General features: G+C 38.2%; 2 protein-coding genes and 1 long non-coding RNA gene across 6 annotated transcripts in view; 2 read left to right on the top strand and 1 right to left on the bottom strand.

Moving 5' to 3' along the window:
- Window positions 1-5921, top strand: part of Nemf (nuclear export mediator factor) — a 47325-nt gene extending 41404 nt beyond the window's left edge. For all 4 annotated transcript variants that reach the window (XM_047540205.1, XM_047540204.1, XM_047540203.1 and 1 more), the window contains one exon: window positions 59-5921. In XM_047540205.1, coding sequence (XP_047396161.1) covers window positions 59-136 — 78 coding nt within the window. In that variant the 3' untranslated portion in view covers window positions 137-5921. The remainder of the gene's footprint in view (window positions 1-58) is intronic.
- Klhdc2 (kelch domain containing 2) lies at window positions 1411-14210 on the bottom strand. Its single transcript, XM_047540207.1, has 13 exons — window positions 13706-14210; window positions 10493-10572; window positions 7999-8116; window positions 5703-5818; window positions 5090-5171; window positions 4872-4955; window positions 4248-4328; window positions 4112-4170; window positions 3594-3703; window positions 3170-3242; window positions 2057-2144; window positions 1924-1976; window positions 1411-1720 (listed from the first exon to the last, which is right to left on the bottom strand). The coding sequence occupies exons 1-13, from the start codon at window positions 13856-13858 to the stop codon at window positions 1597-1599; spliced, it is 1221 nt and encodes a 406-aa protein (XP_047396163.1). The 5' UTR covers window positions 13859-14210; the 3' UTR covers window positions 1411-1596.
- LOC124977035 (uncharacterized) lies at window positions 13612-21574 on the top strand. The gene is made up of 3 exons (XR_007107100.1): window positions 13612-14520; window positions 16425-16485; window positions 21321-21574. It is a non-coding gene; the product is annotated as an uncharacterized LOC124977035 (long non-coding RNA).
- Window positions 21575-27055: the final 5481 nt, after the last annotated feature.

Raw genomic sequence — 27055 nt, 5'->3', positions numbered from 1 at the left:
AAAGAAACATGATTTACCATATAGAATGCGAAAATATTCAGCAATTTTCTTTTTTTAGGACACAGATTTATCAAGAAACATTCCTGGCAAAGTGAAAGTGTCTGCACCCAATCTTCTGAATGTAAAAAGGAAATAGCTGAAATGAAATCCTAAAATATTTGAGAAGAGTCAATTTTATAGCCTTTTGGAAGTTCAGAGACGAAAACACCATGTAACAGGACTTCCACATTTAAAAATGAACTAAACATTGCCTTGCTATATTCGCCAAACGGACTTAATTCTTGTTTTTTTTTGTTTTTTTTTTTTCCAGTTTTATATAGAGGAAACGCTGTCTGATAGGATTTCCTAAAATATTTGTGAAAAGTTAAATGCTAATTATATACATCTGTAGTTATTCTCCTACATTAATCTTGAAATTTGGGAGGTTAATGTTAAGTATTCATTTCATGATGTAAAGAAATTGAACAGTGACGTGGCTCAGTTGCTTAAACTACTGACTTGGTAGTCTACTGTATATAACATCTAACATATATATTTATATATATATACACGTATATATATATATACATATGTATTTGTGTGTATATATCTAGAAACAGCCCAATCATAAGGGTTTTTTGTTGTGGGAATGGGGGTGGTTTAATATTTAGGATTGTGTCTTGAAAACCTTATCAAAAAATATAGTAGAGCAGAGGTAAAAAATATTAATTCTCATGACTCAGAGCTTGAGAAATAACACCTAAAAGGAACTGGTGTTGATCATTTCTATGCATTTATACATCTTTGTTTTTCATCTTAATTTCTTCCTTTTAATCTCATTCAGTTCTGTACCATTTTCTTTTCCATGTCTACTAGTTATCAATAGCATGTTATAGAGTATCAACCTATAATATCAGAAGTGCACTTTAGGCTTACCACTAAAGACTCCTGACCCAGCTTTCTTCTTCTGTCTCCTATCAGAATGGAGAATAAAGTCATACATTATTTCCATTCATTTATGAGCTATAAAACGTACTTTTTAATTGATTGGACAACATTTGCCTATTGTCAACATGACCACTTGCCCCAGCCCTTTTACCAAAGTGTTACGGTCAAAGTATTGAATAGCTTTTGGTCCCTCTAACAATTCTTAGTCCCACTAAGAATAGTTTTCCATTTGAAATTAATGTTAAAAAAATCACTTTATTATATTTATGATGCTAGACTATGTAATTATGGCCTATTCTTGCTATTTAAAGAAAAACTAAAATTTCAGTGTTTTTTAAAAAGCTACCATTTTGATAATGGTAAGATTATTTAGTATGTTTATATAGATGTATATGCTGAAGTTACCAAAAAGAAATAGAATAACTATTCCTTGGGGTAAAAAGCCTAAGCATTACTATTTTTGCTTTAACAGAGGAAAGTTACTGGTGTTAAATACATTTATTGTAAACTTTAGACACAAAAATAGGTTCTCTAGGCCATTCACATGCACATTAAAATCAAAAAGCTGCAAACTACAACAATGCATATAATTATACAAATGATGCCACTCTGTGATGATTACAGGATTGTTGTCCATGCAAGGAGATCTGAGGCATTATCTATGAAGCCTTAAGATCCAGAAGTGTTGTTACTACCAAACCTCTGATTAACACTGTGAAGTAAGTGTTTTGGAAGACAGTTCCACGAGTTGGCTAACATTTCTTTAAAGCAAATGACTGCTTCTAAGCTTAGCCTGAAAGTGGACAAGAGAAAAATAAATTCACTTTGCTGTTTAAAGAACAATAACTTGAATTTAAAAAAAACAAACAAACAAGTCTTTCTTTAAAGATTTTCATAGGGACTGTTTACATCAATGATGATTCATTACTCTTAAACCATAAGCCTGTTTTTTGTAAGAACACGAAAGTGTCAAGTGCCAAGGAAAAGGTTACTTACCGTACAAGAGATTTTGGTTGAACTGAAAATATAAGTATTTCATTACTGTGTGCCTGAAAAATAGAGATGAACACATTAAAATGCAAGTGCATCACAGATAAGTTTCAATAGTAATACGAAGTAGTATACTTACAGCTCTGTGATGAACCAGCAGGTTGTTGGCACACCCACCAAAAACAATCACTTCTCCTTCATCGCTAGCACAAGCTGTATGCCATAGCCTGAATTTAAAACAAAAACTCGAATTTGAAGTCACCCAGAAGACCAAATTGATCATTCTCACCCAGAGCAAAACTGGTGAAATAAAGATTAGAGATCTTAAGATAGTTAAGTCCAAACCTCACCATGAGAAATAAAACCTTAAGGAAAAGTAGCAGAAGCTAGAAAAATCAATGTTGATTTTATATGGATATTGTTTGTCTCTATTTCATTTATGGAGTGAAGAGATTTGAACTGAATGATGTGTTTTGTACGTCTTTGTTGGCAATAAGTTAGCCTTACCCAGAATATCTGAGGGGTACTGAAGTTCTGCCCAGTAAGCTGAAAGTCTTAAAGCTTGATAGTTCTATGGACAGTTCACTTGAACCAAATGAAAATCTTAGTGGCATGACTGTACTTGGATTAGAGGATTGGGGGAAAAATGCAGGTAATATATCTAAATGTGCTTTGAACTCCTTTGCTCAGTATGTCATTGTCCTTAACAATTCATTTTGAGATTAACAAGAACTATCAATGTTCAATAGACTTTTTTTGACAATGATAATTTGATTTATCCTGTTGTACAGTGCTACTGTAAATCTAATCAGCAGTTGTTTCACCTTCCCATACAGTAAGATTTTAAAATTCTCTCCTTCCAAGTTCCTTTTGTTTTGTTTTAATGACAAACTTAGGTGCAGTTCAACTCAGGTAAATAACGTGCTTATAAATTTTAATTGTGTCAATACAAATCCAGCCCTATTCATATACACATGATCAAAAAGCATTTGATATTCAAATTAATATGGCTTTCCTGGGCTGGGAATATAACTCAGTGAGATAAAGTACTTGCCTAGCATGTGCATGGCTGGAAGTCCAATTTCCTGAATTACAAAAGAAAAATATTGGTCCTCTGAGACGTGTGATGTTAAACCTTAGTAAATACCAAGATTTTTTAATAAGAATGATGGGTAAAATATAGCCAGAACATCCTCAATTCTTACCAGTCTTGCAAATTCGGAATAAGAATTACCTTTTAAATAGTTCATACCTTGGTTTTTCAGTATAGGGATGATTAAACTGTATCCATTCATTTTTACTGATGCAGTAAGTCCAGGCATCACCTGATTGAAGCAAATTTTTAAAAAGCTATGAAATGTATTTATCTTGTCATTAAGACATTGATGTTTAAAGGGCACAACTTTTTCAAGAAAAGTAATTTCCTTTTTTTCCCTCTCAGTAATTAACCACCCTTCAAAGCTTTTAAATGTTCCAGGTCATTTCTTTACTGTAAGAATGGATTTATGTCATAATATGTACGATGGAGCACAATTTCAGTATTTATAGGATCAAAATTTACAAACCACCCAGCCAACCCTATACACTTCTGGTACATCCTAAAATAGAATGATTTTCAGGTATTTATTTATTATATGTGGGTGATATATAAATATTTATGTTTTTAAAAGACTCACTTAGTGGCTGTTTTTCAGTGGTAAATCCTCCAAAGAGAAAAAGATGATCTGAAGAAACTGGTGTTAGCGAGTGCCAGGATCGGCCAACAGGGCATATGCCTTGTGGAATTCTGAAAATAAGTTACATCATCAGTTCCAAAGCAGCTCTATTCTGAAAATAATAAGTTACAACATCAGTTTCAAAGCAGCTACTATATTTAATACACAGAAATATTTAAGTTTTCTTATTAAAATTTTTATGGGATTGTTAGGAAAAGAGACTTAAGAATTTTCTTAGTACTAACAACTACATGCTTTATACTTTTTGTTTGTTTTTTAAAAGATAAGGCATACATTGAGCACATACGTGCCATGCCAGGCACATAGTTATTGAAACTGGAAATAAAATTACATCCTTAAGGACCCTACTGATCATGTTTATTAAATTCACAAAGATAATTTAAGCAAGTTTATTATATACTAATAATAGGGTATAAGGAGAAAAGGGTTTTTTTTGAATTATCTAAAGTGATACTTGCAATTCATTCCACTCCCATGTATCCAGATTCAGATAGTGAAGATCATTCATTCTAGCATCCTAAAAAAGAATAATTTTAAGTAGTTACCATTTTGAAGAATTCAAAAGCAGGTTATTTAAACGGTTTATATACTTACTCGATATCTCCCTCCAAAAACAAAACCTTTGTTTCCAACAGTTGCACAGGCATGGGCAGCACGAGGTGAAGGTGCTTTACCCTATTAAAAAGTCATAAAAGCAGTTTAATAAATAAGTAAACTATTTAGAAGTGGAAAAATCCAGAGTCTTCTCTTGATATAGAATAAGAATATGCAAGATACTTGAGCTTTTAAAAGCCAAACACAGACTTCTAGACAATAGCAGTACTAAAACTGACTACTACAACCGGGAATTTTTATATTTTTGAGATGTGTTATTGAATGGACTGGTTAATAAAACTAATTATTTTTTAATCCTTTAAAATAAAGACTGATGGATTATTTAATGTGTCAGAGGGAAAAGAAACTTAATGTAAGTTCCCATTCAGAAGTAGATTATGTATTACCAGTAACAACTGCTATAGGTAATAAATGTTGGATAAGTCTCTTTATACATTTATTAAACTACTGTAGTTCTAAATTCCTTTGAGAATAATGAAAGCTACGGATCTTCTCTCCTGAAAACAAGAATGAACTGTCAGTTTCACATCATCTCCCAACTCTGGCATGTTCCCCTCTCTAATTAGCCTTGCTTTCATGATATAGTATTCCTTCTTAACTCACAGTAGTTAGAGGCTGGCTCCAGGTAAATGTTTCAGTGTCTAAAATATGTACATGATCATTCCATCCTCTTGGATGACTTGAATTCTACAGAAAAGAAAGAACCTCTTTGAGTTACTTTACAAATAATGTTTATAAAATTACACAGCCCCTGTCCAATATAAAATGTATTATGTCAACATAACTAAGTAGGCCATATGCAAATATGAAATGTTACTTACCCAAAAGGATGTTTCATCAAATTCAAAAGTTCCCAATACTTTATCTTCAGGTAAATACCCATACCCTCCAAAAAATATTAGCCTGTTTGATTAAAAAAAAAAAAAAAAAAAAAAAAAAAAAGATACTAAAAATTCAAACATTCACAGGATAGGACCCAAGGAATTTTTCTCCTTATTTTTTTATTATCTTGCAGTACTGTGGATTGAACCCAGAGCCTCGTGCATGCTAGGCAAGTGCTTCATCACTGAGCTGTATACCCAGCCCTTTTTATCTTATTTTAAAAAATTCTGAGACAGGGTTTCACTAAGTTGCCCAGACCTGCCTTGAACTTTTAATTCTCTTCCTCAGGCTCCTAAGTGATTTTTCTTAATTTGACATATAGTACAAATTGAAAAGGTACACTTAAGTATATGAATATACTTACTCAAATAGTAATGGCTAACACTTAACTATATCTTAAGTACTGTGTTATATACTTTTATGTGTTAATATAGTTAATGTTAATACTGGTCCTATGAGTTATGTTGTGTACTTACACTCTTTATTGGCTAGGATATTTGAATGGTAAACTACTTTCTGCATAAAAAATCCAAACCTACAGTACTAACTCACTTGTTTTTATATACCCAGACACCAAGTTTGTCCTTTGATGATGGAGGAATTCCTTGGCAATCAATTCTTTCCCACTGTAACACTCTGTCTGTAGACCTTGAATCCAGCATGTAGAACTGTCAGAAGCAAGAAATTCAGTTAGATTTCATTATGTGGAAAAAAATCAACTTTAGCAATTAATTTTACTGTTTATAATAATAAAGGTGCCATCTAATTCAGTGTTACTGAAATTGTGACTACAGACTGGTTGCCAGGTGGGTCTGAGTCAAGAATACTAAGAACTTGTGACAGAATGTAAATTTCTAAATCACTAAAAACACTGTTATTTCAACTAATTTTTTTCATAGCCACCCTTTTATGATGAAGGACTCAACAACGTGTTCATTTACCTTTTGGCATAAACTCCTTATCGTGCTGTAGATAGGCACTTTGAGTCGAACTGATTTAATTTATGCATATTAGGATGGTATTACCAAAAAACAAAATCAGGTCTGTCAATTTTACCTTCAAATTCAATTTAACATATCTTAAGTGCCTACCTGGAAGCTCCTACTTCTGGGAGCTAAAAATCAATCAGTACTTAAAAGGTTAAATGTTGTCTACCCTTCAGAGGGTTCACATCCAGGTAACTGGATATACTGACATATTATCAGTCACTTCTCTGAAATGCTTCAGCTTCCTTTTGATCAAACTTAGAACATTGAATCCTAGCCATCTGACATACTACCTACTGTTTCTGTGATCACTCTCTAAAAATCACAGCTTCTCTCCAAGCTTCTTCAGATTGTGTCAAAGTTATTTTTCTCCCCATGGGCTCTGAGAAATTCTTGGCCCAATTACAGCTCAGATCTCATAGGCATAGAACCATTTCTTCAAACTAAATCTTGAAAACCCAATATGTAAAAACAAAAGTGGAGTTACACTTGTTAAAATGGGGGAGGAAAGGGCAGTGTGGAGTCCACCTAACATCATATATCCATTCCTCCCATAGGTATCCCAGGGTATCTCAGAGAAATCCCTAGTTTCTAGAAGCACAGTTTGAAACCCATCTTAACCATATATCACACCTAAAAAAACCACATGGCAATTCCTTGAAGAAGACATACTTGATTATGTCTGTGTACCACTGACTACCCCTATTACTCAGTTTAAATATCACCTCTTGATTGACCAACTCTGGTTTCCTACCAGACCCAATATCAAGGACTCAGAGTTAATAATATTCACTGCATTATTACTGTGTGTCAAGCTCTGCATATAATCACTTCAGTCATTCACTTATGTGTGTCCCTTTCAGATTGTGAGCTCCTTGAGGTGGAGACTGTTATCATTCATCTCTGTCTGCCGTGTCTAACTCAGCATATAAGGTGCTTACTAAGTTGCCAAATAAATGAATTGATAGGAGTCTGCCAATATCATATGTGCCTTTCTGAACCTTCATCTGTCTCTTACTGGTCTGAAGAGAACAAATGACAATTTGGAAAAAAAATACATGAACAAAATCTGAGCAGCAGGGTCCTGGGGTATCATTATAGAAATGTTACTATCTAAATTTTTTTCAGGATTTTTTTTTTTTTTTTCCAGTGCTGGGGATTGAACCAGGGCCTTGTGCTTGTGAGGTACTTTACCAACTGAACTGTATCCCCAGCTCTCAGTATCAATTTTTAAACAGCTTTCTGAGTGGTGTTCTATTCATTTTTACCCTTCCTTCCATGATTATATCTTGTCTCCAATTTGTAAATTTTATTTACTAATTTTCATCTAACTCAGAGGTTCTAAGAGAACAAGTAGCTGCAAAGGACACAGAAAAACAATCTGGGAAGTTATTTGTGCACAGGTTATCAAAAGTTGATTTTACAAAAGGCCTAGGTAAATATAGACTGGTAGAAAAAATGCTAAAATGTACACTTGTACCCTAGTCAAAGTACATAATATTTTTTAAACTGGAACAAATATAAATATAGCCTGACTTGGGTAATTTGAGGTTGTCTAAAAGAAAAAAATGACTTTGAACCATAATTCTTTTTTTTCCCCCCTGTGGAAACTCTTTAATAAATACCAAAGACATTAATTAGACTAATCAACACAAGAAACCTATATCTGGCCACCATCATCTTATTATCTGCAAACCCAGACAGTTTATTTCCTAGCCAAAGCCCTGATCTTTCCAAATTCCTGTTTGTTATTTGTTGCTTTGCCTCTATAAAATGACTCATTTACCTAATGACTGGTATGGTAATCAAGTTTTTTTTTTTAAATTATTTTTTAATTTTTTACAGACATTTTGAACACTAACCTTATTTGTATTGCCTCTTGAATGGTGTCCTCCGAACAAGTACAGGACCCTGTCTACACATACAGCACAGCTTCCTGACATAGAAGGAGGAACATCACCTTCAGTATTAATTTTTTTCCTGAGGGGGGAAAATTGAATGTATATAAGTTTACCAAAAATTAAGAAATGCAAAACTATTCATTTTTCTTCTATTTATAGTCCCACAATAAAGGAGGAAAAATAAGAGGGCTGATGATGTCTAGGGTCTCTTCTAGATCAGAAATCAATTCAAGGGATGAACATTTCTTCTCTACCTACTTCATGAACAATGTCAGCTACATGGAGGCAAAATGAAAGATTCTGAAAACCTAAATGTTAAGTTTTATTCTGGGTACCTTTTATATTTCTAAAACTAAGCTCTGCTTTTTATTTGCATGGCCATAAGCAGCTGTTTTATTTTTGAGTCAGGACCACAAAAGGAAAACTTCAATATTCCCGTTCTTGACAGACTAATTCAGTGTTACTTATTCAGTCACCTTTTAGTCATTTGAATGAATCTGATTCAGATCCTTATGTAATACCACAAACACCTAGGTGGTGTTTCTTATTTACTTTGTGACAGACTCTTGTGAGTGTTTTTGTATGTATAGACTCATTCTGAATCTAAAAATGAATCTGAATCAAAAACCCTTAAAAAAGTCAAAGATTCACAATATTAATAGTACATTCAAGGTCTTCTGCTCACACAGATATATTTATCAATTTATCTTCGTTAACCTGGAAGTTTGGTAGGCTTATTTTTAATATGCTTTTTTGGTGGAGGGGTAACAGGGATTGAACTCAGAGGTACTCAACCACTGAGCCCTATTTTGCATTTTATTTAGAGACAGGGTCTCACTGAGTTGCTTAGCTAAGCCTCACTGTTGCTGAGGCTGGCTTTGAACTTGGAATCCTGACTCAGCCTACCCAGCCTCTGGGATTACAGGCATATAGCCCTGCTCCTGGCCTGGTAGGCTTATTTTTTTAGAAATTTTTGTGTATATGTGTGTGTACCACTGGGGATGGAACCCAGGGTAAATGAGCTACATTCCCAGCCTTTAAAATCTTGAGACAGGGTTGCTGTTGCCCAGGGTGGCCTTGAACTTGTAATCCTGCCCCAGCCTACTAAACTGGGAATTATAGGTGTGTGTGACTAGCCTTTAAAATTCTTAAATATGTAGAAGTTCCCTATTAGGGAATACTGTACTACTATAAGGTATCAGTTCTCTAGAAAAAATTTGCAAACAGCTCATATTAATGCTGATTTGCTGTATACAGAAATAATCCTGACTTTTAAATCAAGTGGAACTTTTTTTCCCCCCTTTGTCAGTGCTGGGACTTGAACCCACTGCCTCATGCTTACCAGGCAAGTGCTCTATCATTGAGCTATAGCCCCAGGCCTCAAGTGAGTCTACTATTGTAATATTCTTTTTTTTTTTTTATTTTTTTTTTGTTTGTTTGTTTGTTTGTTTTTTTGTAATATTCTTGTTCTTAGATTTAGAATAGGTAAAATATCCAAGTGCAAAGTTCTTATAAACCAAACCATGGGATAACCCTTTTATAAATCCCCAGGCATGGTTCACCCGTATTTTGAGAAACATTTTAATTCGAATGACATTTTCTTGACTTAACACTGTAATGGGATTGGCAAAAGATTCAGATTATTCCAGTTTTTATATAAAAGACAAATCTAAGTTCATTTTGTTTTTTAGAGAGGGCATACTTTTAAGTGCATGGAATCAAATCCAGGGTGATCTAACCACAGAGCTACATCACAGGGACAGAACATACTTTTTTTTTTTCCCTAAGTTGATGAACTTTTATTTTTTATACATTTCTTTATATGTGGTGCTGAAAATCAAACCCAGTGCCTTATACTTGTGAGGCAAGCACTTTACCATTGAGCCATAACCCCAGCCCAACATACTCATTTTTAAGAGATTTGTGTAGATCTTTTTTCTTAGCAGATAAAATTCTAAACCATCTAAAATAACAATTCAAACAAATTGCAGGCCATATAGCCCATCTCGTAGAATGCCTGCCTTTCATGCTGGAGGCCCAGGTTCGAGACCCCAGCACTCTGCGATTATGGAAATAACAAACAAATGAAACCAACCTTCCATCAAACAAATTAAAATCTTATTTAAGATGCCACATAACAGAAGACATCTCATATTAAGATGTCATATCTAAAAAAAAAAAAAGAGTATGTGGAACTTTTGTGATCTTTTCATTCCAGGATCTGAAGCTGCTACCTCTTGTTACTTTACGGAGCCCTGAATAGAAATTTAAGGTCATAGCTAGTAATTACTGAACTACTTCTGAAGAGACTATCATAAACAAAAATGAAAACATCTAAACTAGAACATTGTCTTCAGAATAGATAGGATCTTTAAAATATTTTTATTCATTGAAATTGTTTTAACCTTTTTGCTTTGCAATGTTCTTTTTTTAGTCCCCCATAATACCCAGTTACCATCTTCCAGTCTCCATGTTGTAGATCCATAGTTCTTCTCTAGGCAGATAAAAGTCGTATAATCCTCTGACTTGATTACTCTAAGAAGAACCAAAACAATAGCAAATAATAGTAATTGATATTTTAAGGAATCATTTTTATATCTATTTTAGATGCTAATTGTGAAATTAGTAATGAAAAATAAGCCTTAAACTTAGATTGAATGCACAATCCTCCTGGACTCCTGCCACATACTCAGGGTAAAGCTTAATGTAGATAGTCCTTAATGCACATTTTTGATATAGCATTGCAGTAGTGCAAAGAGTTGAAAGAACGCTGGGAACTTGCTAAGGCTGCTCTATCCTAAACAGACCATACACTGAATTTCAGTTGCATGACTTCAGGTGAGATTACCTGTGCTGTGACCAGCAGACTATACAAAGTGCCCAACCCATGCCAACATATGTGTTGTATACTAACCAAATTTTCCTTTCACCCACTCATTCTCTGATAAGAAATAGAGGGCAGAACTGCAAATATGTGAATATTGAGTCTTTATGCAAAAGTGTAAGTTCCTTGTTTTGCTCGATTTCCCTTCAGGTATTAACTCCTAACAAATAGCTTATCATATGCCAGAACCAAATGCTGTCCACAAATCACTTTATTTAATCCTCACAACAAAAAGTAGTTGATAATACAACAGGTTTTTTTGGAGAGGTTAACTAATTTGCCCACAGTTACTTAGGAAGTTATGGTGGAACCAGGAATCCTCATTTCCTGAACTTTGATGACTGCCTCACATTTTAAGCCTTTGATCTTCCCTGGCCACTTTTTCTTTTTCCTTTTCCTTTTTATTCACTTATTTATTTATTTGCACTTCTTAAATTATTCTTTTTACTTTGAGATAATTATTGATTCATATGCATTTGTAAGAAATAATACAAAGAAATCTTTTGTACCTTTTACCCACTTTTTCCCACTGGCAAAGTCTTACAAATCTAGAGTACAAGATTTGAACAGAATATTGCAATATTAATACAATTCACCAATCTTATTTAGATTTCCCATTTTATGTGTTCAAGGTACTCCCTGGCCACTTAAAACAGTGTCAACACAATAAACAGTAAGCTGAAAATGAGTGTCCAATAAATTTGGGTAGTAAACTACAGCAATAGGGCAGTTAACCCTGTAAATGTTTCTTTTTCTACTCTACCACTTAAGTGGTAGAGAAAAGAATGGGAAAGGTTTGGAAGTTAACTGGCTAACCTCAAGGAGACCAGCCTGGCCTGGGGAGGAAAACCCACTACTGTGAAGGAAGCCAAAGTTTACTACCTTTAAAACAATCCCTATGGGTTTCCTGTACCTGCTGTCAAGAGTTCCAGTTAAAAAAAAAAAAGAATGATGGCGTTTGGGAATCACCCAATTCAGTGACTCTGCTCTGATAGTCCTCTTCCTACCCACACCTGAAAGTTCCTTTCCCTCAATACTGATTTTTACAAATAAGAATTATAAAGTAGTTTAGGCTGAAGTGTGACGAATGATAGATTTTCCTCCAAAAGTATTTACATTTTAATAATCATCACTACATACTTGATCCCTCCCTCTTTATGATTCCATACGCCAACCCCGACCTCAAGGAGACCAGTCTGAGGTAGGGAGAAAAACACACTACTATGAAGGAAGTCAAAGTTTACTACCTTTCAAACAATCTCCAAGGGTTTCCTGTGCCTACTGTCTCCCTCTTCACAGTTGCATTCCCCAGCCTCCTACACACCTATTCATGGGAAGCTGGGGAAAACATGGCAGGTTAATTAAGATTGACAAAAGTACTTTTGCGGTTGAACCAAATGAAGGTATCAGGACAGCTGTCTTCGAGAGCTACCTCAAAATTGGTCAACTGTGATCAGATCAATTGTACCATGAGCTAAACTGTTACCAGAGTCACAAAGCAAGTCATTTAAGGCACATATGTAGTAAACTAGATTTCGAGTCTTCGGGAAGGGAAAAACCCCCCCCTTTTACTTGGGGGGGGGGTCTTCTCATGAGTCCCCCAACCCGTCTCAAGGCTCCACCGCGGTTGTCACGTCAACCTTAGCTTACAAAGCCAAGGAATCCAGAGTGCGAGACTAGGTTAGAGGTCTACCCCTGAAGTCATGCCCCCAGCCCCAGTCAAATGAACCCTTTGGGTAGGATTCCCCCCATCTCTGTGGTCCACGTGGTTGAACTTGGGGTCTCGGACATGTTAGTCAATGCTCCCTGTGACCACTTATAAGCTCAAAATGGAATAAAGGATTTTGTGGTTGAAATAGATCACAACCACCCCAGCAAATAAGAGAATTCTAGAATGTAGAGTGTAATTGGGAAACTAAAACCAATAAAAGAACAGAACGAAGGAGCGAGGTTTTACGCTGAGGACACGTGGGTAGGATTCCCCCGTGGGCGGGGCTGGAGAAGTGGTGCAACTGGCTCTAATCTGAATCGAGCACATTTATGATTAGGGTGTCGAAGAGCTGCGATCTAATGACATGTTGCTAGGGATTTATTGGTTGGTTGATTGGTTAGTGGTGGAAATTTTACATTAATTTTCTTAATGGATGTTTCTTCTCAAAGATTTCAACCCTTTCTCTGCTGAAACCAGAGAGGAAAATGGTTGTGTTCAAACAATAGTATGGTGTAGCTGGTGCAGCTTGCTGCACAGGCGGCGAGGTTAAAGAAGGCGATTCTGTGGCCTTGCAGAATTCCAGGGTGTTCCTACACCTGGGCCAAAGTGGGCAAGGGTACCTATGGCACAACTGGCCCCAGCTCCAGAAGCTAAAGTTCTCCTGGGGAGTCCGGACAAGGTCTGGGTGACCTCGTAGGCCGTCTCCTTACACACCCCAAACCCTTTTAAATAAAACATGTTCCGTCCTCGCCCACCACCCAACCCACATTAACAGTGACCTCTCCGGAATAACGCTCCAATGGCAACAATGCGGGGGGCGCGGCAAGCGGGCTTTGTAAGCTAAGATTGACGTGACAACCGCGGCGGAGCCTTGAGACCGGTTGGGGGACTCATGAGAAGACCCCCCCCCCCCCCAAGTAAAAGAACCAGCGGGTAGAGTCGCACGGCGAGAGGTGCATGGAGCGCCCTGGACAGCCCGCTCGGGCTACCCGCCTGACCACTGACCAGATTCCCGCCTCGCCGCTGACCGGCTCGCGCACCAGCCAAGCGACGCCCGCCGGCCCCCCACTGACCTTGTAGCCGCCCCAGACGAACATGTGGCGCCCGTCGCTGACGGCTACGTGGCCGCTGCGCTCGGCTGGGCAGGCGAGCTCCATGGATTCATAGCTCTCAAAAGCTGGCCCTGGCAAGTCATCCGCCCGCAGATCCTCGTTGCCATCAGCCATCTTGAGGCTGCACTTTCGTGCACCAAGAATGTCCACACTTGTGAGCGGTGAGGAGACAAAGAAAAAGGAAAGAAATGCACAGCGGCGCGTAGCCAGGAGAAGGCGGCGGCGATGACAGGCGCGGCGCGCGGGCCTGCTGGCCGCCAGTGCTGTGCCTCCCGCCCAGCTCTGCCGAGCTCAGCGCTCCACGGACGCGGCGCCCCTGCGGGCAGTGGGTCGGGGGCGAGGGACGGCGGCGGGGCCCAGGACCCGAGCAGCGCGGGGAGGGCTGCCCACTCGGCCGGCTAGCTCTCGCAGCCTTGCGCCCCGCCTCCAGCAGCCCAGGGCCCTTGTTTACGCCGCGGCCGGAAGCCGCCCGTTCCGCTGACGCGGCTCGCCGGGCTCCAGAATTGCGGCCGCGCTCAGCGCCCCCAGCGCCGAGTCCTCCCGCCGCCGCGATTGCCGCAGCCCGCCTTGCTGCCCCAGGCCTGGGCCTGGACGCCCGCGTGGCCCGGCGAGGTCCAGGCACGCTCCGAGTCCCCTACTTTGAAGCAACTGCAAAGATATGCTGAGGTTTAATCAGATTGGAGCATTCCTTTTTCTTTGGGGAAGTTTCTCCTTTCTGACTGAGGGATGTTTTCTAAGGGTTCACAGCCTGGACAAGGCACCGAAATTGCTCAACAGTAAGTTTCCAATCTTAGCTTCTCGGGTAGAGTAAATGCCCGCTCTCCTGCGGGCAAGAGAGTGGCGCCTGGGCCGGGTGACCCCAACACCAGTGACCCGCTGCTTCACTGAGTGATGCCCCCTGGGCTCCCTGCAGGCTCCGCGGGCGTTCTGATTTTTATTGCTGCAGCTGCCACCCAGTTTGAAGAATTGTATTAAAAGGCGCGTCTGAAACTGTAACCGCACAGGCCTCCAGAAGGAAAACATTTTTTATTTCTTATATGATACATTGAAGTTAGACCCAAAGGAAGTTACAAATTATCTATACTACCTAACGCACCTGTAAAGTAATAAGGGGTTGGAATAGAATACATCTTAAATTCCTAATCTAATGGTGCCTCTAGAATTTGCGCGGTGAAAGCGGAGTGCTTAATTGTCCCCTCTTTTCCCCATTTTTTAAAAATATTTTTTAGTTGTTGATGGACCTTTATTTTATTCATTCACTTATATGTAATGCTGGGAATCGAACCCAGTGTCTCACACATGCTAGGCAAATGCTCCACCACTGGGTCACAAAACTAGCCCTCCTTCCCCCATTTTAACCCTGGAACTCCTATGCAGAAGAGCAATACGTTGAACAACAAAACAATTTTTTCCCACTTAAATTTTCATAGTCTGAAACTTTCTCTGCTGCCCTTATGCTCACATGAACTCACAGAAGAGAGTTACTTAATGCGACTAATTTAAGCCTCCAACAAAGAAATCCCTTGGTAGCTGTTAAAACTTTCTTTGCTATATCCTCCTCGGTTTGTGCAAGGCTCACCAAGTGTGACTCACCAGGATTTCTAGGAGCAAAGTCCCTTTGCCGGTGTGATGGATTTGTGCTCAGTACATTTGGGGGTTAGAAAAGTTCGCCCTGAGTTCGATCCCCAGTACCGCCAAAAAAAAAAAAAAAGAAAAAAGAAAAGTTCCTTGTGAAGCAGCTGTGCAAATCTATATCAGTTCATTTTGACACGAGAGGAGTCTCTGAAGCAGAGTCCGAAGAGTTCCCGGAGAGAAAGGGGAACTCGACTCAGTACCAGCCGGGTTCTTTGCATAAGAGGAAAAGTAATTTCAATATGTGCCAGTCGGGGACTTAGGTCATTTAGGAAAGTAGGTACACATTCAAGGGAGAATGCAGACCATCTCTGAGAGTGAGAGACGGGTTTGAGTGGTTCCCTTGCACTTATTTTAAAGGAAACTTTTTGCGTGGTGGCGGTGGCGCACGTAATTCCAGCGACTTCGGAGGCTGAGGCAGGAGGATCTCAGGTTTGAAGCCAGCCTCCATAAGTTAGGCCCTAGGCAACTTAGTGAGACTTTCTCAAGATAAAAAGTACTGTGGATGTAGTACAGAGGTTCCTTTGGGGTCAATCCCCAGTGAGTATGTACATACATTCCTACGTAAAGGAAACTTGTGAGGGGTGACTGTGGAAAGGCATGCAGGAATGACACCAGTCTGGCGATCTCAAGATGGTTTATGGTGGTCTGGTCAGTCTCACGATCTTCAGGTTGGCATGGTCTTCCTTATCTAATCAGAGCGCTGGAAAAGTATCTTAAATTATCGTTTCCTCAAGACATCGTATTTGCTCTTGCTTAATCTGTTTATTGGGGGAGTTTAATTAACAATTCACAAGTAAACTCTCAGATTTCCCAGGAATTGGAGAGTAACAGGCTGGCAAGGGAGAATGACTTAGGGAGCAAAGGGCCTGGAAAAGTTTGAAGTACTTTTGAATTAAAATCATTAAAATCTCTTCATTCCTTCCTCCCTCCCTCCCTCCCTCCCTCCTTCCTTTCTTCCTTTCTGGTTTGGTATTGGGGATTGAACCCAGGGAGCTTAACCATTGAGCAAAATCCCCAGCCCCTTTTATTTTTTCTTTTGAAACAGGGTCTCATTAAATTGCTGAGGGATCCTTCTGCCACAGCTTCCTGAACTTCTGGGATTGCAGGTGTGCACCACCCCACCCTTTATGTCTCCTGTCTACCTATTTCTCAGTCCTTCTATCCAACCTCAACTTTACTAACAACTTTTGAGTTGGTTCTCACTGTTTTTGGTATAGAGTTCAAAATTCTTATCTTGGTGAGTACAGGACCCAGCATGGCCTGGCCCCAGATTATCTTCCAGTTCCAATTCACAGCTGTTCTTTGCTCCTTCCAGTTTAGATTAGCATTCTCTTGACTCTTGAAACACATTTAGCTCTTTGTAGCTCAGGGCCTTCACATTCGCTCTTCGCTATTCCTAGAAGTCTAAATCATCTGTCACCTCTCAAACTTAGTTTGAACTTTCTCAGGGAAACCCAGATTCTCCCAGGCAACTTTTAGTTTCCCTTTCAGAAACTGTTAGCTTCCTCTACTTCTCCATAGCACTAAATCACTAAGACCATCATATAATTATTGTTGGTTCCCCTTATTAGATTGTAAACTTGAAGTAGGAGCCTGCACTCCAAGTTATAAAACTACCTCCTATCACAAAAATATGAGAAGTTTGTTTTTCCTTTGAATAAAGTTAATTAACAGTTACCTTCAATACCAGGTGAATCTAGGATGAACTATGTGTGACAAATGGTACTGTTAAGTCTTATTTGAGAACTAGTTATTGTTTACCTTGACAGCATGTATATATTGAACTGTTTCTGCATGACTGTATAAAAAGGTGAGGTTTTTTTGACTTTGTGATCTCTTAGTAGATTGCCTGTGATAGATACCACATTTTGGTTTAATGTTTATTCAACAACCAAAACTGCATTACCTGCTTTTGTGGAGAGGTGTTCTGGGTTGAGAGATTTTCTTTTAAATTCTATTTCCCCAGCTTAAGCACTCAGAAAATATTTGTTACCATCTGTGTTACCATAGCAATGAGAGAGATGCGAAATCAGGAATCTACTGAAGAATACTTTCTAATAGCATACTTAACAAAATCCTTATGAAAGTATCCCTCTTTGAACTAGGTCATTGTTTGATTCCTATGGAATTGTAAGTTTCTACACTACATTCTATCCTCAGAATCTTAAGGGGTCACAGCATCTAGGAGATGGAATCCAGAACAATAAATAACATTTCTGAATGCATGAATTAATACATGTTTTACCTAGAGTCAAATATGTACAGATGCTCCTCAGTTTTGGATAGGGTTATATCCCAGTAAACCCACTGCAAGTTGAAATTGTCATAAATTAAAAATGCATTTAATGCATCTAATTACTGAATATCATAGCTTCAGCAGCAATAGTGCACCACAGAACATCAATTGTTTACCCTGGTGGTTACATGACTGACTAGTAGCAGATGCTCACTGCCACTGGTCAGCATTGCAAGAAAGTGTGAATCACATATCTAGAGCCCAGAAAAGTAAAATTAAGAATTTAAAGTATGATTTCTACTGAATGCAGATCACTTCTGTACCACTATAAAACAAAAATATCACTAGGTGGAACATTGTAAGTTGTGGACTGACAGTGTGCGTTTACCTTTTATAAAACACTATAATAACCACTTTTAATTTCTATACATGTATCAAGCCATACTCTTATTATACTTATGAGAATGAAAACAAAGTCAGTAAAACACATTAACTAGTTGTATTATGAGCAGAATATCTCAAAGTGGAAGCATAAACCCAGGCTCTACAGATATCCCAAAGATCTTTTCAGGAGTTGCTCAAAAAACTGTATATAGGGGTTGGGGCTTTGGCTCAGTGGTGGAGCATTTGCCTGGCACGTGTGAGGCACTGGGTTCAATCCTCAGCACCACATAAAAATAAATAAATAAAATATATTGTGTCAATGTACAACTAATTTTTTTAAAAAAAACTATATACACAGAGATGCAAGTTTGGTTCAACATACAGAAATCAATAAACATAATGTCACATCAATAGACTTAAAGATAAGAATCATATGATTATCTCAATAGATGCAGAAAAGGCATTTGACAAAAAACCGCACCTTTTCTTGTTCAAAACACTAGAAAAACTAGGGATAGCAGGAGCATACCTCAACTTTGTAAAAGCTATCTATGATAAGCCCAAGGCCAAAATCATTCTAAATGGGGAAAAATTGAAAGCATTCCCTCTAAAAACTAGAACAAGACAGGGATGCCCTCTTTTACCACTTCTGTTCTACATTGTCCTTGAAACTCTAGTCAGATCAATCAGACAGATGAAATAAATTAAAGGTATATGAATAGGAAAAGAACTCATTATCACCATTTGTCGTGGACATGGTTCTATATTTAGAAGATCCAGAAAATTCCACCAGGAAACTTCTAGAATTCATAAATGAATTCAGCAAAGTAGCAGGGTATAAAATCAATACCCATTCGTGCCCACCTAGAGATGCAAAAAAAAAAAAATCAATACCCATAAATCAAATGCATTCCTATACACAAGCAATGAATCTACTGCAAGAAAAATTAGGGAAACTACCCCATTCACAACAGTCTCCAAAAAAAAATTACTTGGAAATCAATCTAACAAAAGAAGTAGAAAACCTCTACAATGAAAATTACAGGACACTAAAGAAAGAAATTGAAGAAGACCTTAGAAGATGGAAAGATCTCCTATGCTCCTGGATAGACAGAATTAATATTGTCAAAATGGGCATACTGCCAAAAGTGTTATACTGATTTAATGCAATTCCTATTAACATTCAATGACATTCTTCCTAGAACTAGAAAAAGTAATCATGAAATTCATTTGGAAAAATAAGAGACCCAGAATAGCCAAAGCAATCCTTAGAAAGAAGAGTGAAGCAGGAGGCATCACAATACCAGACCTTAAACTATACTACAGAGCAATAATAACAAAAACAGCATGGTATTGACATCAAAATAGAGATGTAGACTAATGGTACAAAATAAAAGACACAGAGACAAACTCACATAAATACAGTTATCTGGGACTGGAGTTGTGGCTCAGTGGTAGAACACTTGCCTGGCACGCTTGAGGCCCTGGGTTTGATGCTCAGCACCACATGTAAATAAATAAAAGATTCACTGATAACTAAAAAATAATTTTAAAAAAATATAGTTATCTCTTACTAGACAAAGGCTCCAAAAGCATACATTGGAGAAAAGATAGCCTCTTCAACAATTGGTGCTGGGAAAACAGAAAATCCATATGTAACAAAATGAAATTAAACCTCTGTCTCTTACCCTGCACAAAAATCAACTCAAAGTAGACCAAAGACTTAGGCACTAGAATAGAGACCTTGCCCATAATAGAAGAAAAAGTAGGCTCAAATCTTCATCATGTCAGCTTAGGACGTGACTTCCTTAACAAGACCCTAAAGCACAAGAAGTAAAATTAAGAATCAATAAATGGGATGGATTCAAACTAAAAAGCTTCTCCTCAGCAAAGGAAACAATCAAGAACATGAAGAGAGAGCCCACAGAATGGGAGGAAATCTTTACCACATGCACCTCAGATAGAGCATTAATCTCCAGGATATATAAAGAACTCAAAAAACTTAACACCAAAAAAACAAATAACCCAGTCAATAAATGGTCTAAGAAACTGAACAGACACTTCACAGAAGAAATACAATTAATCAACAAACATACGAAAAAATGTTCATCATCTCTAGCAGTTAGAGAAATGCAAATCAAAGTTTATCAGATTTCATCTCACTCTAATCAGAATGCAATTATCAAGAATACAAGCAACAATAAGTGTTGGTGAGGATGTGGGGGAAAAGGTACACTCATACTATTGTTGGTGGGATTGTTGCAACCACTTTGGAAAGCAGTATGGAGATTGCCCAGAAAACTTGGAATGGAACCACCATTTGACCTAGCTACCCCACTCCTCAGTTTATACCCAGAGGACTTAAAATCAGCATACTATAGTGATATAGTCACATCAATGTTTATAGCAACTCAATTCACAATAGCTAAACATGGAACCAACCTCAATGCCCTTCAAAAGCTGAATGGATAAAGAAAATGTGGTACATATACACAATGGCACATTACTCAGCCTTACAGAAGAATGAAATTATGGCATTTGCAGGTAAATGAATGGAACTGGAGAATATCATGCTAAGTGAAATAAGCCAATCCCCCCAAAACAAAGGCAGAATATTTTCTCTGATAAGCAGATGTTGATCCATAGTAGGGGTGTGGGGGTAGGGAAAAACAAAGGAACTCTGCATTATGCAGAGGGGAGTGAGGGGAAGGGTGGGTTGGTGGGGATGGGAGGGACTATAGAATGAGACAGACATTATTACCCTGTGTACATGAATAATTACACTACTGGTGTGACTCAGCACCAAGAACAGAAAGAGTGAGAAGTTATGCTCCATTTGTATACAATGTGTAAAAATGCATTCTGTTGTCATGTATAACCAATTAGAACTAATAAAAAAAGAAAAAAATGTAAAAAAACTATATACAGACAAGTGTCATTTAACACTAAGGATATGCTCTGAAAAGTGTGTTGTCAAGTGACTCCGTGGTTGTACAAACATCACAGGGTATACTTACACAAACAAACACAGTCACACCAGTAGGTAATATAAACTTATGAGGCCACTGTCATATGCACAGTCCATTACCTATTGAAACATTGGTTTAAAATGTGCCTAATATGGTATCCCCCAACGCCAGGTGAGAGGAGGTGTCTCTGGAGAAGGGTCCAAGGAGTTCTCAGAGAGAAAGGGGAACTCAGACTCAGGACCAGCAGGGTTCTCAGTTTATGTGATGGAAAAGAATTTCAGCATGCATTAGTCATAGGCATGGACAGCGGGTTTTTATTTCGTTTTTTGTTTGTTTGTTTGTTTCATTTTAGGTACACAATCAAGGGACAAAGAGGATGATCTCAATAGAGACATGCTTTTGGAGAAAAGCATGGAAACTTCAAGGAAGAATGTGGGCCATCTCAAGAGTGAGAGATGTCTTTTTATAAAGATTCCCAGCCCTTAAGCGAAATAAGCCAATCCCAAAGAACCAAAGGCCAAATGTTTTCTCTGATATGTGGATGCTAATTCACAATAAAGCAGTTGTGTGGGTGTGTGCATGCATGTGTGAGTGTGTGTGTGGAAATAGAGGTATTTTGGATAAGACAGGGGAGTGAAGGGAGGGGAGGGGGTATAGGGGTAGGAATGGTAGTATGAATCAGACATTATTACCCTGTGTGCATTTATGATTACCTGACCTGTGTAAATCTACATCATGTACAACCAGAATAATGAGAAATTATAACTCCATTTATGTATAATGTGTCAAAATGCATTCTACTGTCATGTATAACTAATTAGAACAAATTAAAAAAAATATATATATATATATAAAATATTCCCAACTTTTCTTTTAAAGGAAACTTGTTTAAGTGTGGGCATTAAAAGGTATGTAAGTAGGAATTATAACAGTTGGTGATCTCAAGATGATTTGTGGTTGTCTGGTCAATCTCGGAATCCTCTTCCAACAGTTGTTGACTTAAATTTTAACCCTGTGCTCCTGCCTCAGTTAAAGAATATGTTTCTTGCTGGGTGTAGTGGTACACATCTATAATCCCAGTGACTTGGGAGGCCGAGGTACGAGGATCACAAGTTTGAGGCAGCCTTGGCAACTTAGCATGACCCTCAGCTACTTAATGAGACCCTGTCTTAGAAGAGAAAAACAAATGAGATGAAGCTCAGAGATCAAGTGCCCCTGGGTTCAATCCCCAGTACCAAAAATAGAAAAAAACAAACACAAAACAAACAAATATATACAGAAGCTGCCACTCCATCCTAACAATAAGTAAAAGCTAAACAACCTGAAAAATCAGCAGCTGCTCTTAGATCTATCAGAGAAGTGAAGTCACAGAGCGAATCACTGCTCTCCAAACTGAAGAGACAGGCAGATTCAGTGAATCACAATTTACCAAGGCAGACACCCTGGAGCAGAAACCGGCTCAGAAACCAGTGCTAGGACAGGAAAGCCTACATAGGAACTGAGGTACTGGAGGCTCAGCACGGACAAGACTGAAAATTAAAGACTCCAGGGGGTTTAGTCATAGAATGGTCCCACACTTCTGCAAGTTTTTTCTTCTAGAGTTCTACTAGTAAACATCATAGAAAAATAGGACCTAGTAAACATCATAGAAAAATCCCCTCATGCATTCAGCAGGGAGAGGGAAAAGGAACCATTCTGAAATAAACCACAGCAGTCTTCTTAACAAGGCCCACACCAGGAGAAACTTTTCTATCAGAGCTTAACCTACCTGGCAAAAGGAAAATAACTAATTCCAGCCCCCTCCAATCATCTTGTCCCACCTGACGGGAAAAAATGAGAAGCATTGTGCATGCACATTTCAATGGCAAAGGCTTATGACTAGAGGCTCCCCATTTCCCACTCCTTACTAACGGCCATTTACCACCCACTAATGGCCTGTTTAGCAGTTTCCTTCAGTCAACTCATCATGTCCAAAGTTCAATTTTAAAAATTACAAGACATACTGAGATGGAAATTTGGGGACACAGAGGGGAAAACAGCATATCAAGCCTCAAGAGAAAAGAACCCATAAACCACTGAAATGCAGGAAATGCCCAAGAACCACCGGAATGCAAAATGAGCCACTCCTGAACAATCCAGCCCAAAACCTTGGCCCACGGCATTGGCCCATGGCCTTGGCCCCAAAAGTAACAAGATGTGAGGGCAATGTGCAATTGCAGGGAAAACTGGCAGGAAATTGTGTACCTCTGTCCTAACTCTGCCTCTAGTACAGCCCTTATATCCCTCTATAAAGAGGGATAGCTGTTTCCACCAAGGGGTGGCTGCTTCTCACTCTGGAGATGATCTGCATTCTCCCTCGAATGTGTCCCTGCTTCCTAAATAAATCTCTGTACCTCTGACACATCCTTAAATTCATTTCTGCAATGTTTGTCAAGAACCCCACGCATGACAGTCATGGTGGCGTGGGACTGTAATCCCAGGGGTTCAGGAGGCTGAGGGAGGAGGATTGTGAATTCAAAGTCAGCCTCAGTAACTTAGCAAGGCCCTAAGCAACTCAGTGAGACATTGTCTCTAAATAAAATATTAAAAGGGACTGGGGATGTGGCTCAGTGATTAAGTACCCCTGGGTTCAATCCTCAGTAAAAAAAAAAAAAAAAAAAAAAAAGAACCGCACTCATCTTGAATTGAGAACCCTGCTCATCTCCAGGAACTCAGACCCTCCTGCAGTGCAAATACTAAAAGTAAAAAACCCAGTTTGAAGAAACAGCAGTCATTGAAAGTAGACTCAGATATGGCAAAGATGTTGGAGTAATCAGACTAGGAATTTAAAATAACTATGATTAATATGCTAAGTCCTCTAATGTACAAAGTAAACAACATGCAAAACCAGATGAGTAATGTAAGCAGAGAGTAAGAGAGAGAAATTTTAGGAAGCAACAAAAATAAATGTTAGTGAACAAAAATGAAGGAAGTCTTTGATAAACTAATTGCAGACTGGACATAGCTGAGGAAAGACTTTCTGGGCTTGAGAAGATGTCAATAAAACTTTCTAAACTGAAAAAACAAACAAAAAACAACAAACAAAATGAAGCAAAACAAAACACTCTACACCAAAACCTCCAGAATATCCAGTACCTTTGGCACAATTACAAAAGTGCAATGCATGTGGAATGGGAAGAACAGAAAGAAAAGAAAGAGATAAAGGAACAGAAGAAATGCTTGAAGCAATAAATACTAAGAAAGTCCCCAAATTAATGTTAGACACCAAATCACAGATCCAGGCAGCTTAGAGAATACCAAGGAAGATAAATGCAAACAAAACAAAATTACACCTAGGTATATTATATCCAAATTTCAGAAGGTCAAAAATCTTGAAAGCCAGAGAAGCAAAGGTAAGAAATCTGGGGCTGGAGGTATAGCTTAGTGGTTGAGTGCCTACCATGTACCATCATGCCCTGGGGTGTTCAATCCCCAGCATTAAAAAGAAAGAGAGAGAGAGGAGAGGAGAGGAGGGAAGGGGAGAGGAGGGAAGAAAGAGGAAGTAGCAGCAAGAGCCCCAGAAGCAGAAACAGCATTACATCATTACATTCAACTTCTCCTCAGAAACCAGGCAAACCTGAGGAGAATGGAGTGAAATATTTACAATATTGAAAGAACCAAAAATCCAAGTAGAGTTGTCTTGCACAAAATTATCCTTCAAAGGTAAAGGAGAAATAAAAATTTTCTCACAAACGAAAACTAAGGGTATTCATTGCCAGTAGACCTGCCTTGCAGGAAATGTTAGAAGTTCTCACAGTCTCAGGGACAGGAGTCCCCTGTGTTTCTCCTTTGCTAGCAAAGCAATAAAACAAATTTTTCCTTTTTCTCAAAACGATGTACTCATTATTAAATTGGCGTTAATTGGCATTGGGGGCAAGGACAGAGCTTTCGGAAACAGGAGAAATCAGGTAATTTTGGTTTGCAAAGTACTAGTATTTCTTAAAAGTGGTCTTAAGTTAGTTGTAAATATATAAGGACTAGGGCAACAAGGAAAAAAGCTGAAAAAACAAAGTGTAATTAATAGGCTAAGAAAGGAAAGAAAGCAGAATGAAGTGCTCAATTAAAACTACAAAATGCAGGAAAAGCATGGCAGACAAAAACAGAAACAACAAGGGCAACAGATAGAAAACAGTAACAAATAGTTGGGTGTGGTAGATTGCCCATGGCTGTAATCCCAGTGATTCAGGAAGTGGAGGCAGGAGGATTACAAATTTGAGGCCAGCCTCAGTAAATTAGCAAAACCCTGAGTCAGAAGAAGAAGAAAGAAGAAAGGAAGGAAGACAGTGACAAATATGGTAGTCAACTAACTAGATCAATAGTTGCTATAAATATCAATGGTCTAAAGGTACCCTTTAAAAGAGATTGTCAGAAAGGATCAAAAACAAGACAACTATATGTTATTAACAAGAAACTCACTTTAAATTTAAAGACACATATAGATTACAAGTAAAGGATGAAGACAGATATACCACACTAACAGAGAGTAGGGATAGCTTTATTATTTTCAGACAGAGCAGACTTCAAAGCAAAGAAAAGGGGATAAGGAAGGGTATTACATAATGATAAAGGATCAATCCAAGAAGATGTAACAATCCTTAATGTGCCTAATGACAAGACTGTTAAAATATGTGAGAAAAAAACTGAAAGAACCACAAAAAGAAATAGATAAATCCACTATTGTAGGTGGGGACTTTAATACCTCACTATCAGAACTAGATCTAGCAGACAGAAAACTCAGTGAGGACAGTTGAATTCAACAGCACCATCACTCAAATGGATGTAACAAATATCTATAGATCATTTCATCTAACAGCAGCAGAAAACATACTCTTCTCAGGTTCACTGGAACACTCGTGAAGATAAACACAGCTGGGCTATAAAACACGCCTTAACAAATTTAGAATAAGAGAATTCATATATTGTGATCATCTCAGATCACAATAGAATTAAACTAAAAATCAATAAAAGAAAGATAGCTGGAAAATACCAAAATATCTGAACATTAAACATGTTTGTAGGGCTGGCAGTTTAGCCCAGTAGAGAGTGCCTTGCCTAGCATGCATGAAACCCTGGGTCCTATCCCCACAGCACAACAATATAAAACAAAATGATTCTGCTCCCTCTGAAAGCATTCATTTTGCTAGAATTATTAGAACATTGAAATATGCTGTATTGAAAGAGGAGTATAGTTTAAAAATCCTTTGAACAAAGTGTGTGCATAACCAGTCATGAGATGAAACACCACAATGCATGTTGCCTTTTTAATGTAAATACCCTCAGATATAATTTAATAGTTGAAAAATATTGTGGTTTAGTAAAGTTGCTACTTGTTTATAAATATTATGCCTTTATTTTTGGCTAAAAGAAGAATTATTTTTAGCCTATATCTAACCATTTTTATACTCAACTGACTGAAACAGATTCAAAGAAATATCAAGTGCTATCCATTGAAACTTTTTAAAAAATGTTAATTGGCACTGTTATGACTTGGATGTGAGGTGTCCCCCCAAAAGCTCACATGTGAGACAATGCAAGGTTTAGAGGAGAAATGATTGAGTCAACCTAATCAGTGGATTAATCCCTGATGGGATTAACTGAATGGTAACTGGAAGGAGGAAGGGTGTGGCTGGAGGGAGTGGCTCACTGGGGGTGTGCTATGAGGTATATATTTTCTATCTGGAGAGTGGAGTCTCTCTCTCTCTGCTTCTTGATGATGCCAGCTGCTTCCCTGTGTCCCACTCTTCCACCATGATGTTCTGTCACCTAGAGCCCGAGGAATGGAGCCGCGGACTATGACCTCTGAAACTGTGAGCCCTCAAATAAACCTTTCTGCCTCGGGTCAGATCATTTAGTCGCAGCAGTGGAAAAAGCTGACTAAAACAGGCACTATGTATATTAATGTAAAACAATGTTAATTTACTCAAACTTTCAAATTTTGTACTACCTGGTATGTCTGTGTAAGAAACCAATTTTTGTGTTTTGTTACAATATCAGGTGATGTTTTGTAAAACTCAAATAATGAATATACTCTTCTTATGGACCAAATAA

The sequence above is a fragment of the Sciurus carolinensis genome, chromosome 2, assembly GCF_902686445.1.
Source record: "Sciurus carolinensis chromosome 2, mSciCar1.2, whole genome shotgun sequence".
NCBI lineage: Eukaryota > Metazoa > Chordata > Mammalia > Rodentia > Sciuridae > Sciurus > Sciurus carolinensis.
This window is presented reverse-complemented; position numbering and strand designations above follow the sequence as displayed.

Bases quoted from the DNA above. Each gene is read 5' to 3' on its own strand.
- Klhdc2 (XM_047540207.1), bottom strand. From the start codon at position 13,858: ATGGCTGATGGCAACGAGGATCTGCGGGCGGATGACTTGCCAGGGCCA. The intron at 4,956-5,089 runs GTAAGTAACATT...TCTTTTCTGTAG, and splicing joins TTGATGAAACATCCTTTTGG to AATTCAAGTCATCCAAGAGG. The intron at 4,171-4,247 runs GTAAGTATATAA...ATTCTTTTTTAG, and splicing joins TTTTTGGAGGGAGATATCGA to GATGCTAGAATGAATGATCT.